The following is a 16,224-nucleotide window of genomic DNA, read 5'->3' on the forward strand; positions in this document are numbered from 1 at the left end:
GATTCTATGAACGTTTAAAGAAGAAAACCAAACAACCAGAAATTAACCGACAGAATTATGCTGCAAGAGACTAGCTTTCAACTCCAGCTTCTTGTTATTAATTGAAATCATAGAAGGAGACCATTCGGCCCATCGAGTCTGCACCGACAACAATCCCACCCAGACCCTATCCCCGTAACTCCACATATTTACCCTGCTAATACCTCTAATCTACGCATCCTGGGACACTAAGGGGTGATTCAGCATGGCCAATGCACCTAACCCGCACATCTTTGGACCGTAGGAGAAAACCGGAGCATCTGAAGAAAACCTACGCAGACACGGGGAGAACGTACAAACTCCACACAGACAGTGACCCAAGCCGGGAATCGAACCCAGATCCCTGGAGCTGTGAAGCAGCAGTGCTAACCACGGTGCCACCATGCCACTCTGGGACCTCTCCCTCAACCTTTGGGACCTCTGTCTGTCCCCTCTCCCTGTAAGAAGTTTAACAACACCAGGTTAAAGTCCAACAGGTTTATTTGGTAGCAAAAGCCACACAAGCTTTCGGAGCTCTAAGCCCCTTCTTCAGGTGAGTGGGAATTCTGTTCACAAACAGAGCTTATAAAGACACAGACTCAATTCATGTAAATTGAGTCTGTGTCTTTATAAGCTCTGTTTGTGAACAGAATTCCCACTCACCTGAAGAAGGGGCTTAGAGCTCCGAAAGCTTGTGTGGCTTTTGCTACCAAATAAACCTGTTGGACTTTAACCTGGTGTTGTTAAACTTCTTACTGTGTTTACCCCAGTCCAACGCCAGCATCTCCACATCATGACTACCCTCTCCCTGTCCCAAGTTAAATTCCACCAGCTGCTGTGGTGGGAGTTGAACCTGCGCCCCTAGAGTATTTTCCTGGGCTCTGGATTACGGGTCCAGTAACATTTTTTTAAAAAGCAGAGAAGGTAACTGCTCAGAAACCACTGGTTCTGTAAATTTCAGGTCAGATTTCTTTGTCCCCTGAATATTTCTTAGGTTTTTTAACCTTATCTCAGTCTTCCACTTAGCTGGGGCACAACACTGTATGGACAAGAGGATTTTAAGCAAAGCATATTTGGCCTGGGATTGGAAATTAAAAATGCACCCGGTCAGGCTTTGCTCTTCCAAGCACACTGAAAGAAAAATAAATGCAAATCTGTGCAAATGGATGGAACGTGTTGTTTGCTATTTTTCGCCATACTTACGAAGGGGTGAGTGATATTGAGTGCAATTTGCTTTGTCTTGAGTTTATGTTCACTTCCTATCTGTGAAATAAATCAGCTTGGCCATTCATGCCTAACTTGTCTCACAAAGTATTAGTTTGTTCTTGAAAAAATTGCAAAGATGCACATCAAGACATGTGCAGAAAGTCCACTTCTGATCATGTGGTAGTCACACTCCAGTATTAGATATCAGGCGGTACAAGCACACTTTGAATACAAGAGCAACACGCTGGCACGGTGGTTAGCACTGCTGCCTCACAGCGCCAGGGACCTGGGTTCAATCCCGGACTTGGGTTACTGTGTGGCATTTGTGTAGGTGCTCCGGTTTCCTCCCACAGTCCAAAGATGTGCGGGTTAGGTGGATTGGCCATGCCAAATCGCCCATTAGTGTCCCAAGAACACTGAGGGCGGAAGGTGAGATTAGGATATTGAATTTGATGATCAGCTATGATCGTAATGGAGTAGGCTCAAAGGGTTGAATGGCCTGCTCCTGCTTCTATTTCCTACGTTTAAGATGTGTAGGTTAGATGGATTAGCCATGGAGTTACGGGGATAGTGCAGGGGAAAGGGCCTGGGTAAGGAAATCTGTCAGAAAGAGGGTGCAGGCTTGATGGGCCGAATGGCCTCCTTCTGCATTGTAGGATTTCTATAAGGTGATTAGACCACTAATGGCAGAGTCCAATATTACAGTGACCAAGAAAATATTTAAGGCAGGATCCTAAAGTTGTAACAATATGGTTACACAAAATAATTTTTAATCAAACAATATGTCGAAAGATATTGATGCCTTAAAAAAAAGAGGAATTCATGATCTAGACTCATAATTGACACTTTTCTTTCAATTAGAACCACTGTCTTTAATGAGTCTGAGAGACAGCACTGACCCTCGGTTGCTCCCATGACAACTGGATCTGCTGTTTATTTATTGGATATCCTTCACACTTGTCAAGATTATCGTCTTCTCCCGCAGTGACTATAATTGATCAGATATTGTCAGTAAACCTGCCCATCCATCTTTTGATCTTTTCACTAATCATCATAATTTCTCACTTCAGAACTAAGAACAATACAGCACAGGAACAGGCCCTTCGGCCCTCCAAGCGAACTATGGCCGCGATTCTCCCACCGAGACCTGCAACTTTTCTGGCAGGTCACGGTGGGAGAATCGTAATTGGAGTTTGCGCCGGGAATGCATACGCATCTCCCAGAGCTGGCGCACAGTCGCCGGTTAGACCACGCTGGAAACCGGCGGGAAGGCAGGTCAATCATTTGAATCTTTTTTAAATGTATTTTAAATATGTTCGAAATTTTATTATCGGGAACTTCCAGATCCCGATTGAATCTCCCACCCCGCCAAGAGTACTTCATTCCGGCGGGGTTTACTCTAGTTCCCCACGTTCAAGGAACTAGCGGAAGACCCCACCGCAATGAAGGGGGGACAATTGAGGCCCCCCAGGGTGTCGGGCAGTGGGGGGTGGTGTCCCCTGGGCATGGGCACCTTGGCAGTGCCAGCCTGCGCCTCTGGCACTGCCCAAGGGGCAAAGTGCCCATGCCCAGGGGGCACCTTGGCACTGCCCACTGGGCATCGGGCAGTACCAATGGGGGGTGGGGCCTATTGTGGGCGGGGCCTAGGGGCAATCGGTGAGAGTGGGGGGGTCCCGCTGCCACACTGCAGACAGGATCAGTCTGGGATGGAGGGAAGGCAGCGATTGGGGCGGGCTGGGGGAGGGAGTTGGTCTGCTGGGGGGGCTGCCTCTGGGAGGGTCTGGGGGGAGGTCTGCCGGCGTGAGGGGGATGGGGGGATCACCTCTGTTGGGGAGCGGGGGGTGGGCTGTGCATCGAGGTGCTCCGGGACGGGGGGGGGGATCAGGGCTGGCCCGGGAATTGCTGTGGGGGTCGCAATCAGGCCGGTGGGGGTGGGGGGGGGGCGGGGAGGCTGGAGGAGCAGCACTGGGGGGGTCCCGGGGTGGCCAGCGATCGGGGAGTCTGACAGATTGGGACCACTGTGCATGCGCAAAGTTCCAGAACTGTCAAACTCTGCCACGAATAGGCTCCGCCCCCTGGGTTATTAATGATATTCACGACTGGGACCCCTGCAGTGCACAGAGTGCGGAGATTCAGGTGAGAAACTGAACTGAGAAAACAGTCGGGATCTTGAACAGTTTTCTGCCAATTCAGCGCTTTTGGGAGAATCGTGGTCTATGTTTCTCACTGCTGTTTGTGATTAACAATTGCACTGGTGAAAAATGACTTAACAGTTTTCCAATAGGTGTGATTAAATTGTTTCTGTATGCTGCAATAAGATTAGCATATTAGGACTGAATGTTAGATCAGTGTGCCAGGGTAGATGGAAATCACAATGGGTGGAATTCTCCATAGCTCCTGCCGGTGGATTCGATGGCGAATGACCATGGCGGGGAGAATATGGCCGGAGGCCCAGGAATTGGTTTCACGCCGGTGTGAATTTACAGCGGGACCTTCCGCTGGTGCCCGTCATGGCAGGCTAGAAAACACACCAAAAGCCGGCTCCCGCTTCTCTTACACGCCCCCCCCCCTCCCCCCCTCCCCAACGCCTCTGTGATGCCAGCAGGAAAATGCATCTAAAATAACATGCCTGGGGCTGCCCCCAGAGTTCAGGAGGCCACCAGCAATTCTGGACCATGAAAAACCACAGATCTGGATGCGGGGGGAACATCTGCAGGTGGAACTTCCAGATTCAATGTTCTGGAGGGGTTCCATCTTCCAGGCTTAAAATGTTCCTGAAGATCCATCTTCGTTCTCGGGGGAGGGTCCATCTCCTGGTCTCAGAGTGCTCCCAGAATCCATCTTCATTTTCAAGATGTCCACCTTGTTTCTTCTGTAGTGGATCAGTGATGTTGGCACCTTTTCAGTTTGCTACCCAGACATGATGGCAGACTATACGCCATCCAAGCCAGCCCCAGCACTGAATTATGGAGCAAAACATCTGGGTGCATAATTAATGATTCATAGAATCATAGAGTCATAGAATCATACAGTGCAGACGAGGCCCTTCAGCCCATCGAGTTCACACCGACACATTAGAAACACCTGAACTCACACCTAATCCCATCTGCCAGCACTTGGCCCATAGTCCTGAATGTTATGACATGCCAAGTGCTCAGCCAGATACTTTTTAAAGGATGTGAGGCATCCCGCCTCCACCACCCTCCCAGGCAGTGCCTTCCAGACTGTCACCACCCTCTGAGTAAAAACGTTTTTCCTCACATCCTCCCTAAACCCCCTGACCCCTCAACTTGAACCTATGTCCCCTCATGACTGATCCTTCAGCTAAGGGGAACAGCTGCTCCTTATCCACTTTGTCCATGTCTCTCATAATCTTGTGCACCTCGATCAGACCTCCCCTCAGTCTTCTCTGCTCCAACGAAAACAACCCAAGCCTACGCAACCTCTCATTATAACTTAAATGTTCCATCCCAGGCAGCGTCCTGGTGAATCTCCTTTGCACCCCATCTAGTGCAATCACATCCTTCCGATAACATGGCAGCCAGAACTGCACACAGTACTCTAGCTGTGGCCTCACCAAAGTTCTATACAACTCCAACATGACTTCCTTGCTTTCATAATCTATGCCTCGATTGATAAAGGCAAGTGTCCCATATGTCTTTTTCATTACCCTACTAACATGCCCTTCTGCTTTCATAGATCTGTGGACAAACACGACAAGGTGCCTTTATTCCACAGAACTTCCTAGTGTCCTACCATTCACTGAATACTTTCTTATCAAATTACTCCTTCCAAAGTGTATCACCTCACATTTTTCAGGGTAAAATTTCATCTGTCACTTATCTGCCCATTTGACCATTCCATCTATATCTTCTTGTAGCCCAAGACACTCCGCCTCATTGTTAACCACCCATCCAATCTTTGTGTGATACGCAAACTTACTAATCCATCCCAATAAAGTCATCAATGTCATATATATGAATGATGAATAATAGGGGGCCCAACACAGATCCCTGTGGTATGCCACTGGACACTGGCTTCCAGTGTCCAGACTAGTTAACTAGTCTCACCTGATGAAGGAGCAGTGCTCCAAAAGCTCGTGCTACCAAATAAACCTGTTGGACTTTAACCTGGTGTTGTGAGACTACTTACTGTGTCTATCCCAATCCAACGCCAGCATCTCCATATCATTCCAGTCATTAAAGTAGCCTCTGTCGCCACCCTCTGCCTCCTATAACTGAACCAATTTTGAATCCACTTTATCAAATGGCCCTGTATCCCATGTGAATTTACCTTCTTTAAAAGTCTCCCATGTGGGACCTTGTCAAAGGCTTTGCTGAAATCCATATAAGCTACATCGACTGCACTACCCTCATCTACACCCCTGGTCACCTCCTCAAAAAATTCAATCAAATTTGTTAGGTATGACCTCCCTCTGACGAAGCCATGCTAACTATCCCTAACCTAACCAAGCTTTGCCTCTCCAAGTGGAGATAGATGCTCTCCTTCAGATGTTTCTCTAATAGTTTCCCTACCATTGACGTGAGACTCATTAGTCTGTAGTTCCCTGGTTTATCTCCACAACCCTTCTTAAATAGCGGGACCACATTAGTTATTGTCCAGTCATCTGGCACCTTCCCTGTGGCCAGAGAGGAATTGAAAATTTGGGTCAGAGCCCCTGCAATCTCCTCCCTTGCCTCCCAGAGCAGCCTAGGGTAAAATTCATCTGGACCTGGAGATTTATCCACTTTTAAGGCTGCCACCACTTCCAATACCTTGTCCTTCCCTATGTCAATTTGCTCCAGAAGCTCACAGTCTCTCTCCCTGATTTCCAGACCACCGTCCTCATTCTCTTGGGTGAAGATGGATGTGAATTATTTATTCAACCCTCTATCAATGTGCTCTGGTTCCACCCACAGATTGCCCCCTTGACCCCTAGTGGGCCCTACTTTAGTGAGATCGAAACCGGAGGATTTGGTGTGTTTTCCCGCCAGCTTCCACAGTGGGAAACGTTCCATGTTCCCGCCTTCGTCACGGGACTTAGTCTCAAAATGGGAGAATTCCACCCAATGTCTTACAAAATGGGAGGTTCAGTTAAGTCTGATTTAACACTCTCACCCGTCAACATTACTTACATCTCACTCAAACACCGTAGTTGTGCCTTGATGAAACCAATTGAATTCAGACCCCATCGCTTCAAACAAGTCTGGTTCAGCCTTTGAACTGCAGAGTACAGAAGCAAGCAGTGGGATTCAGCCCATATAAATATATTGTGTCCTCAGGTGCCTTACAGGGATTCTGTTAGCCATGATAAGCTGGCTGTGTGGGTTTATGCTTCTCCTTCCTCAACTTAATGGGGAGAATTTCTCCATCAGTTAATGATGTTATTTTCAGATTGCATTTTAAAAATTCCTTGACTCAAACCATTGTAAAGGAGGAGACAGAGGTGGGGAGGTTTAGAGACAGAATTCTAGAGCTCAGGGACTGGACAGTAGATGTGTGAAGGGCTTTAGCTGAGACTAGAGTTAGAGGAATGCAGAATTTTTGGAGAGTTGTAGGGCTATAGGAGGTTACAGAGATCAGGTTTGTCCATTGAGGGGTTTGGTTGGGAGGTTGAGAATTTTTAAAACAAGATGTTTCATGGAGGGGACCAATGTGGGACAGCAAGGACACGGAGTGATGGATGAGCAGGACTTGGTTTGGAGTAAGATAGATTTTTGGATCAGCAGAAATGTATAGAACTTGTTGGGTAGAAGCCCGGCTAGAAAAGCAATGGAATAGCGAGCATGCAATTGGCAAAGTCACGGACATGAATTTCAGCAGAAGCTGCTTGAAACAGGGACAGGAATGAACACTTTAGCAGTGAAAGCAGACAGCTTTTGTAACCTGTAGAATACAAAGGTCAGGATCTCCGCTCAGGGACAATTAGAACAACAAGATCGTCAACAGTCCTGTTTGGTTTAGGGCAGAACCAGGTAAGGGAATGCAATTGGTGCTGAGGGAACAGAGTTTCCAGCAGAAGACTAACGTCTAATTGCCATGATTGGATTTTATTTTTAATTTTAATTTGGATTTTATTTTTATTCATTCAAGACATGTAAGCATCATTGACAAGGCCAGCATTTATTGCCCATCCCTAATTGCCCTTGGGGCAGCATGGTGGCACAATGGTTAGCACTGCTGCCTCAAAGCGCCAGGGACCCGGGTTCGATTCCCAGCTTGGGTCACTGTCTGTAGGGATTTGTACATTCTCCCTGTGTCTGCATGGGTTTCCTCCGGGTGCTCCAGTTTCCTCCCACAGTCCAAAGATGTGTGGGTTAGGTTGATTGGCCATGCTAAATTGACCCTGCTGCCAGGGGATTAACAGGGTAATGTGGGGTTATGGGAATTGAGCCTGGGTGGGATTGTGGTCGGTGCAGACTCAATGGGCCGAATGGCCTCCTTCTGCACTGTAGGGATTCTATGATTCTATGAACATGGTGGTGATGACCTGCCATTTTAACCGCTTAAGTCTTTGTGCTATATGTACATCCACAAGACTTTTAGGGAGATCAAAGATTTTGACCCAGCGACAGTGAAGAAATGGTGATATATTTCCAAGTCAGGATGTTGCGTGGCTTGGAGGAGAGTTTTCAGGTGGTGGTGTTCTTGTGCATCTGCTGCCGTTGTCCTTCTAGGCCATAGAGGTCACTCAATTGGAAGGTACTGCTGAAGGAGGTTTGGTGAGTTGCTGCAGTGCATTTTATAGATTATACACATTGTGATCACTTTGCACTGATAAGAACATAAGAACTAGGAGCAGGGGTAGGCCATCTGGCCCCTCGAGCCTGCTCCGCCATTCAATAAGATCATGGCTGATCGTTTCGTGGACTCAGCTCCACTTACCCGCCCGCTCACCATAACCCTTAATTCCTTTACTGTTCAAAAATTTATCTATCCTTGACTTAACATTCAATGAGGTAGCCTCAACTGCTTCACTGGGCAGGGAATTCCACAGATTCACAACCCTTTGTGTGAGGATGTTCATCCTCAACTCAGTCCTAAATCTGCTTCCCCTTATTTTGAGGCTATGCCCCTAGTTCTCGTTTCACCCGCCAGTGGAAACAACTTTCCTGCTTCTATTTTATCTATTCCCTTCATAATCTTATATGTTTCTATAAGATTTCCCCTCATTCTTCTGAATTCCAATGAGTATAGCCCCAGTCTACTCAGTCTCTCCTCATAAGCCAACCCTCTCAACTCCGGAATCAACCTAGTGAATCTCCTCTGCATAATCTCCTCTGAAAGTATATCTTTTCTGAAGTAAGGAGACCAAAACTGTACACAGCACTCCAGGTATGGCCTCACCAGCACCTTATACAGCTGTAACATAACCTCGCTGTTTTTAAACTCCATCCCTCTAGCAATAAAGGACAAAATTCCATTTGCCTTCTTAATTACCTCTTCCAAACCAACTCCTTGAGATTCCTGCACAAGGACAGCCAGGTCCCTCTGCACAGCAGCATGCTGCAATTTTTTACTATTTAAATAATAGTCCATTTTGCTGTTATTTTTATCAAAATGGATGACCTCACATTTACCAACATTGTACTCCATCCGCCAGACCCTCGCCCACTCACTTAGATTATCTATATCCCTATCTATATTCCTATCCTGATGGTGTAGAGAGTGAATGTTTAAGGAAATGGATTGGTTGCCAATCAAGCAGACTATTTTTTCTAGATGGTGTCAAGCTTCATCAGTATTTTTAGAGCAGCTCTTATCCAGGCAAGTAGACCAACACACTGTTGACTTGTGCATTGTTGGTGGATAGAATAGCTTTGAGGAGCCAGAAGGTGAGTCACCAACCAGAGAATCCCCAGCTTCTTTATTGCTGTGATGGTCACATCATTTATGTGTCTGGTCCAGTTAAGCTTCAATGGTGACCTCCAGGATATTTATGGTGAGAGATTTGATGATGGTAATGCCAAGGGATTGTAGTTAGACTCTTATTGGAGATTATTACTGCCATGAACTTATGTGGCATGAATGTTACCAACACATTTCAGACCAAGCCTTGATATTGTCCAGATCTTGCTGTAAGCCGGCATGATGCACCTCATTGTCTGTCAAACAAGCAGTCTGACAACATAGAGGCAACAGAGGGGTTGGCAGAAATGGGGGTGATGCCAAGCTGGGTGTTATCAATGTACATGTGGAACCTGAAGTTACGTATTCAGAGGATGGTGCCAAGGAGCAGTATGTAGATAAGAAATAGGAGGAAGACAAGGGTAAATCCAATCAGAACAATGCGGTACCACCTCAGTAATGTTCTGTTTGTATAGTTACCTTTTGAAAAAACACAACACTCCCAAAAGCACTTTGTAACCATCAATGCCAAGGGAGCGTCTGAAATCATTGATTAGAAGCACATCAGGGAGCTGCCCTCTGTGATCTTTATTGAAATAAAGCACATCATAAATATCTTTAATTCGATTAATTCTGGGTTCAGCTAACAGCCAAGAGCATCACAGGCAGAGTTAGAAAGTAAAAAGGTTAAGAAATGTCCCTGCTCTAACATGGTTACGATGAGACTACAAGAACATAGACTTGGATAGTTATCAATCACCTCTGCAATTGTTTTAAGGGACTGGTGGCGCCAGGAACCATTCCCTCCTCCACAAAATCGAGATAAACTTTTGGATTTATCGCATTACTTCCATGCCTAGGTTTGTTTTTCCTTCATAACATGAGTGAAAATTTCAGTTACAGAGAGTCTAATTTTCCCTGACAAAGGAGTTTCCAAAGACTCAAAGGGCTTGAGCAGCAATGCAGGTTTAACCTTTCTTTAACGCAAAGTATTGCCTGGCTTAAAGAGCTGTAGTGTATAGAAGTTAGTGACATTGCTGCTGGTGTCGCAAACCTGTGATAGAGGTGGAAAATTGATAGGAACATTGGAATTAGGAGCAGACATGGGCAAATTCAGCCCTTTGAGCCTACTCCGCCATTCAATCAGATCATGGCTGATCTCTCCCTGCTCTCAAATCCATCTCCCCCCATCCCTCTTTCCCATCAGAAATATGTCTATCTCCCTCTTGAAACCATTCAACGATTCAGATGTCACTGCAGAGGGACTCAAACATGGCGTCCCAGGAGAAATAGGCATCGATTTGGGAGGCGACAGCACTTCAAGGATTTTGGAGCAGAACTGACGTTGGAGATGGAATGGCTGTTTGCAAAAGCAGGGGAACAAGGGGTTTTTTTGAGGAGAGAGATGAAGGCAGCAGATCTGAAGGCCAAGGGGGCGTGAGGACATACTGTGAGCTAACATGGAACCAAACAAGAAAAACCTTTTTTATTCATTCATGGGATTTGGGTATCACAGACTGACCAACATTTATTGCCCATCCCTTGTTGCCCTTGAATGAGGCCATTTCAGAGGGCAGTTGAGAGACAACCACATTGCTGTGAATCTGGAGTCACATGTAGGCCAGACTAGGTAAGGATGGCAGATTTCCGTCCCACTAAGGACATTAGTGAACCAAATGGGTTTGTCCGACAATCAACATGGTCATCAGTAGATTCTTAACTCCAGATATTTTTTATTGAATTCAAATTCCACCATCTGCAGTGGTGGGATTCGAATCCTGGTCCCCAGAACATTAGTTGAGTTTCTGGAAACAGGGCGAGATTTTACAGCCTTGCTCGTCCCGAAACTGTAAAATCCTGCCCGAGGTTAACGGACCTTTCCATTGTCCGCCCCTCGCCTGCTCCGATTCCTGTGGCGGATGGGGTGGTAAAATTCTAGCCTAAGAGTCGAGCGATAATACCACTAGGCCATCACCTCCCCTCCCAATTAAAAATGTGGTGAGTACTTCATTCAGAATTGGGTCAAGGGAGTAGAAAGTGCTTTATGGACAAAACGAACTTAGAGAGTGTGTTGGGGGGGAGATGGGAGAGGGAGAAAAATGGAAGCTCAGGCCTGAGGCATTGGGGAATCTGGAGAAATTTTCTTCGCTGGGCTGGGAGAAGTGACAGAGATAGCTGATAATGAAGTCGATAAGTTCCTCACACTTGTTAAAGTTGCGGGTGGAGGAGACAGACAAGTAAAGTTTAAGAAGCTTACGGTAGAGCAAAGAAACCAGAGTTATCTTTGCAGTTCAGGATGGGAGCAGATGAGAGTGGAACCTGGCAGTGCTCTATGTGGTCCTTACCTCCAATCTGAGAATGTTGCTTGGGGTGAATCATAGAATCTACAGTGCAGAAGAAGGCCATTTGGCTCACCAAGTCTGCACTGACAACGATCTCACCTAGATCCAACCCCCATAACCCCATATATTTACCCTCCTAATCCCACTGACAATAGGTCAATTTTGCATGGCCAATCAACCTAACCCGCACACCTTTGAACTGTGGGAGGAAACCGGAGCACCCGGAGGAAACCCACACAGATATGGGGCGAATGTACAAACTCCACACAGACAGTGACCCAAGGCCGAAATTGAACCCGGGTCCCTGGCGCTGTGAGGCAGCAGTGCTAACCACTGTGCCACCGTGCCACCCAGCAGGTGGGAGAGATTGTGTTCATCACATTCAATCCAAACCAGTTAATATTATTTTCTACGACAACAAAAACAAAACTGCTGGAAAATCTCAGCAGGTCTATTTTCTAGTTTACTGCAGAGGTATCAGAACCATAAACATACTGGCAACGGGAGGGGTGCAGGGGCGAACGAGAATCCAGCTCAGGTCGCTGTACAGATCTGCAATGCTTCTCCTGCTCTACACCTGAGGCAGCCACAGACACTGCTAACTAAACCCTTGCTGTTTCAGTGGAATCCTGTTGCTATTCAACAGCGCCGTATAAACTCAAACTTTACCAGCAAATACAGCCAAGTGGTTTTATTGCTTCTCCCCAAGTGTCTGAAGGAATTAAGGCATTGCGTCGCTTGTATTTAAAAAAAGATATTTAGGAGATGATTGTGGCAGGATTCCCACACTCTTAGAGGGGCAGAGTATAGAGCAAAGCTCAAAGTTCTCTCAATCCCTATAGCATTGTGAAGGTGGAATATAACCCAGCCCAGCCAAATAGCTGTTCAGTTTACTGGCGTTTTGTTGATTCTAACAGAGCCGCTCCCCATGTTTCTGATACAGACCCATCCTTCACATCTGAATCTCAATGGCGAGATTGGAGATAAGCACCGTGCTGGCTTCGCCCTGAATTTTAAATTTTATTTTTAGAAATACTTTACAATGTGACTGCAATTGCTCTTGTTTCCAAATGAAGCTGCGCCCATTCTGTCAAAAAGGCTGTGGTCTTGATGTTAAATGGATAGATAATGTTGGACAGGAGTTAAACTCAATTGGGAAGATAGTTACTACCCCCGAGTACAAGTTGTACATACGTTTCAAATCCAGGCTAATTTCGGGAGGTGACTACTCGACAACAATAATTCCATTACAAAGACGGGAAGAAAATGATATGAAAGTTCAGTTCCAATGGTGAGATATTGCGGCACGCTACCTGGCAGCTAATCAGAACCTTAACAAGCATCATTCTGGCCAGGTACAAGATAAGGTCCAAAACAGGGTAAGATTGCAGTGACACTCAGTGAGATTAACATGGGTCACTGCACAGTCAAACAGCCAGATTAATACTTCGATAATGTCCCATAGTTTATCATTCACAAGGTACTGTCTCTATGAAATATAGCTCGGTGAAGATTTCTATAGATTTCCCTACCTTCGCAAATTCTCCAGAGGCCAGAGTGAGAGTTTAAATCTTCCCAATCCTCCCCATAGTCATATCTGGAGTTGGAAACGTCGATGACATACCAATAATCCGTACCGATCGCCACCGCCAGAAACACAAAACTTGAGAGTCCCATTAAGCCAGCGGTCAGGCAGACTGTTCCAACAGTCATCTTATCCCAAATATCGCCCAGTGTGTCGGGCGAGATCATACTGTCGCTGTGAGTCCTCCCCTTTCTGCATCTTCCTATGTGCGGGACTATGCTCACACAACCACCCTCATCCGTGTGAATTCTCCTCTGACTGCTCGCAATTATAGATGTTTGCGAGATAAAAAATAACGAGGCGAACGTTTTAAAAAGGCAGAAAATAAACGGTAGAAAATGGTATGCCTGCAGTTAAATCCCCTCCTCCCACCATTCTCCATCATATGAGTTTAATTTACAGATATCTGGTCTGCATTATAATTGCCACTCTTTGCCCGGTCAACTCCAATTTCCAACGCTTTGACCATCAGTTAAAAGGGGTTTTACAACAAGTATCGGGCAGATGGTACTGGCTGCAAACGGGTTACATGGCACATTCTCTAATGCCTAAATATATTTATTATACCAACCCTTAATAGCCCTTCTTCCTCAACGATTGGTTGCACAGAGAACAGGAATATTGCTGCACATCTTCACACAATTTGACGATTTCTCCTGTTGCTCAGATTCAGCCTAGCCGGCTGATCTCGATATTTACACTGATCCAAACGCTTTCTGCATCCCACCATCTCCAGATTTCCCCTTCCAGCTTTTGAGTGCGGCGACTGGGGGATTTTCACAATAACTTCATTGCAGTGTTAATGTAAGCCTACTTGTGACACTAATAAATAAACTTTAAAACTCCTTAACAGTCACCATGTTGAAGGTATTGGGATTCCGGGAGTTTGTAGGTATTCATTCCCTTGCTGCTTATCTTTCCATTCGAATTTATCCTTGTCCTCACATGTTTGACATTTGCAGCGGTGATTCTTGCATTTTCTCCACATTGGCACTAATATTAAAGGTTACTTCACTGTGTGGCTTATTCCACGCGGAAAGTGGAGTTGCAGTCAGCTCAAAGTTACTCAGCAAGTTGTTATCTGTGGTCATGGTATTTCCACTCTCATGAGCTTGAATCAGCACAGCAGGCTGCTTCCCAGATTGGGTAGTAAAGATCGGCGTTTGCTCAGAGCACTCCGCGTGGTCAAAGCAGTTAAAACACCAACAGCAGCCTCGATACCCAGAAATGGTATAAAATACAGCAGCAATAGGTCATTCACGTTCTCTGCCCTGTTATCAGGTAGAGGCATAGAATCCCCACAGTGCAAAAAAAAGGCCTTTCGGCCCATCGAGTCTGAAAGAGCATTCCACCCAGGCCCTTCCCTCCACTCCACCCTATCCCTGTAACCCCACACATTTTGCTTTTGCTACCAAATAAACCTGTTGGACTTTAACCTGGTGTTGTTAGACTTCTTACTGTGTTTACCCCACACATTTACTATGGCTAATCCACCTGAACTACATATCCCTGGACACTAAGGGGCAATGTAGCATGGCCACGGTGGCTAGGACTGCTGCCTCACAGCACCAGGGACCCGGGTTCAATTCTCGGCTTGGATCACTGTCTGTGTGGAGTCTGCACCTTCTCCCTGTGTCTGCATGGGTTTCCGTCGGGTGCTCCGGTTTTCTCCCACAACCCAAAAGATGTGCTGGTTAGGTGCATTGGCTATGCTAAATTCTCCCTCAGTGTCGCTGAACAAGCGCCGGAGTGTGGTGACTAGGGGATTGCAGTGTTATTGTAAGCCTACTTGTGACACTAATAAATCAAGTTTAAAACAATCCACCTAACCTGCACATTTTTGGACTGTGGGAAGAAACCTGAGCCTATATTATGGATTCCCATTTTAAGGGGAGAGTTTATAGGGGGCAACACAGGCATAGTGGTATAATATCTGGTGGCATTTAAATTCAATTAATAAAATCTGAAATTTAAAGCTAGTCTCAGTAATGGTGACTATGAAACTGTTTTTAAAAGCACATCTGATTCACTAATGCCCCTTTTAGAGAAGGAAATCTGCTGTCCGAACTTGATCCAGCCTACATGTGACTTTTGTTAGGAAAATAAAGGTAGTTTTAAGGGATTTATATTTGTATTGGTACACACTATAAATGAGGCATAGTTTTAAGAGGGATGAATTTAATATTTCTGTGCCTGGAAGGGTAAAACCTATAGTTAGATTCATGCTGGACAAATGGTTTGTATGTGTGGGTGTTGGTCAACTGTGATTCTATTGTGCTTAGAGAGGGTTACATTATGAAGAATAAACAGAACTAGTCGGGGTTGCTTAGCAACTGGAGGCCCTTCTAAGAATCAAAAAAAATTTTTTTTAAGTTTTAGCTTCAGCTGAATTTGTTGGCAGTTGAAGACAGAACACTGGGGAATGAGCATCTCTCAACTCTGCCAGGAGAAACTGAACAGGACAAGAGAGTTGAAAAGAGGCAGACTTCCTACAGTACAAGTTACAGTCCAGATAACCAGAGAATTGGGACAGAAATAATGTCTAAGACAATTGAACAGAGACCAAGGTATTGTTCAAAATAATTCAAGGAAGAGTAAACCAAGTGTTGTCTTTGTTAAAGAGGTAATTGCACTAACCACATTTAAAGTGGGCCAGTAGACTTCAGAGGTAAATTAAACGTCCAATGCCATTTTGATAAGAGTCTAGGAATTGAGAGTTAAAGCAAATTGTGAACAGTTTGTACAGCAGTCAAGACAAAGAAATCCTAAAAGGGGTTGATGTAAAATCTTGGACTGGATTCACTGTTAAAACTGGAGCAGAAGTTTTGTTTGAAAATTATATTTGGAAAACCTGCACAGGATTTCAGAATACAAACTAAGGGAAAACATTATTATGAGAGAAGATTTTAAAGCCTGTTTTTCAGAGTGGAGTTTAGAAACTCTGTGATAATCATCTGTGGGGATTCTGAAGAAAAAAACCACAGACACTAACTTCGGTTCAGAGTAAAGTGTGTGTATTTGACAGCAACCAATCTGTGTGCTTTAAAAAGGGACTGTGTGTGTTAATGAGACCATTGAGGCTTCAAATGTATTTTGTAATCTGTATTAATCTTAAAATCTGTGTGCAATTGTTAAGATAAAGAACAAAGAACAAAGAACAGTACAGCACAGGAAACAGGCCCTTCGGCCCTCCAAGCCTGCGCCGCTCCTTGGTCCAACTAGACC

The 16,224-nt window shown here is 45.5% G+C and overlaps 1 protein-coding gene across 1 annotated transcript in view; it reads right to left on the reverse strand.

Moving 5' to 3' along the window:
• tmem235b (transmembrane protein 235b) overlaps positions 1-14,105 on the reverse strand; it is a 54,043-nt gene extending 39,938 nt beyond the window's left edge. Inside the window, exon 1 of the mRNA XM_078225707.1 lies at positions 12,947-14,105. Within this exon, the coding sequence (XP_078081833.1) occupies positions 12,947-13,166 (220 nt within the window). The 5' untranslated portion in view covers positions 13,167-14,105. The remainder of the gene's footprint in view (positions 1-12,946) is intronic.
• Positions 14,106-16,224: the final 2,119 nt, after the last annotated feature.

Source organism: Mustelus asterias, chromosome 12 (assembly GCF_964213995.1).
Source record: "Mustelus asterias chromosome 12, sMusAst1.hap1.1, whole genome shotgun sequence".
NCBI lineage: Eukaryota > Metazoa > Chordata > Chondrichthyes > Carcharhiniformes > Triakidae > Mustelus > Mustelus asterias.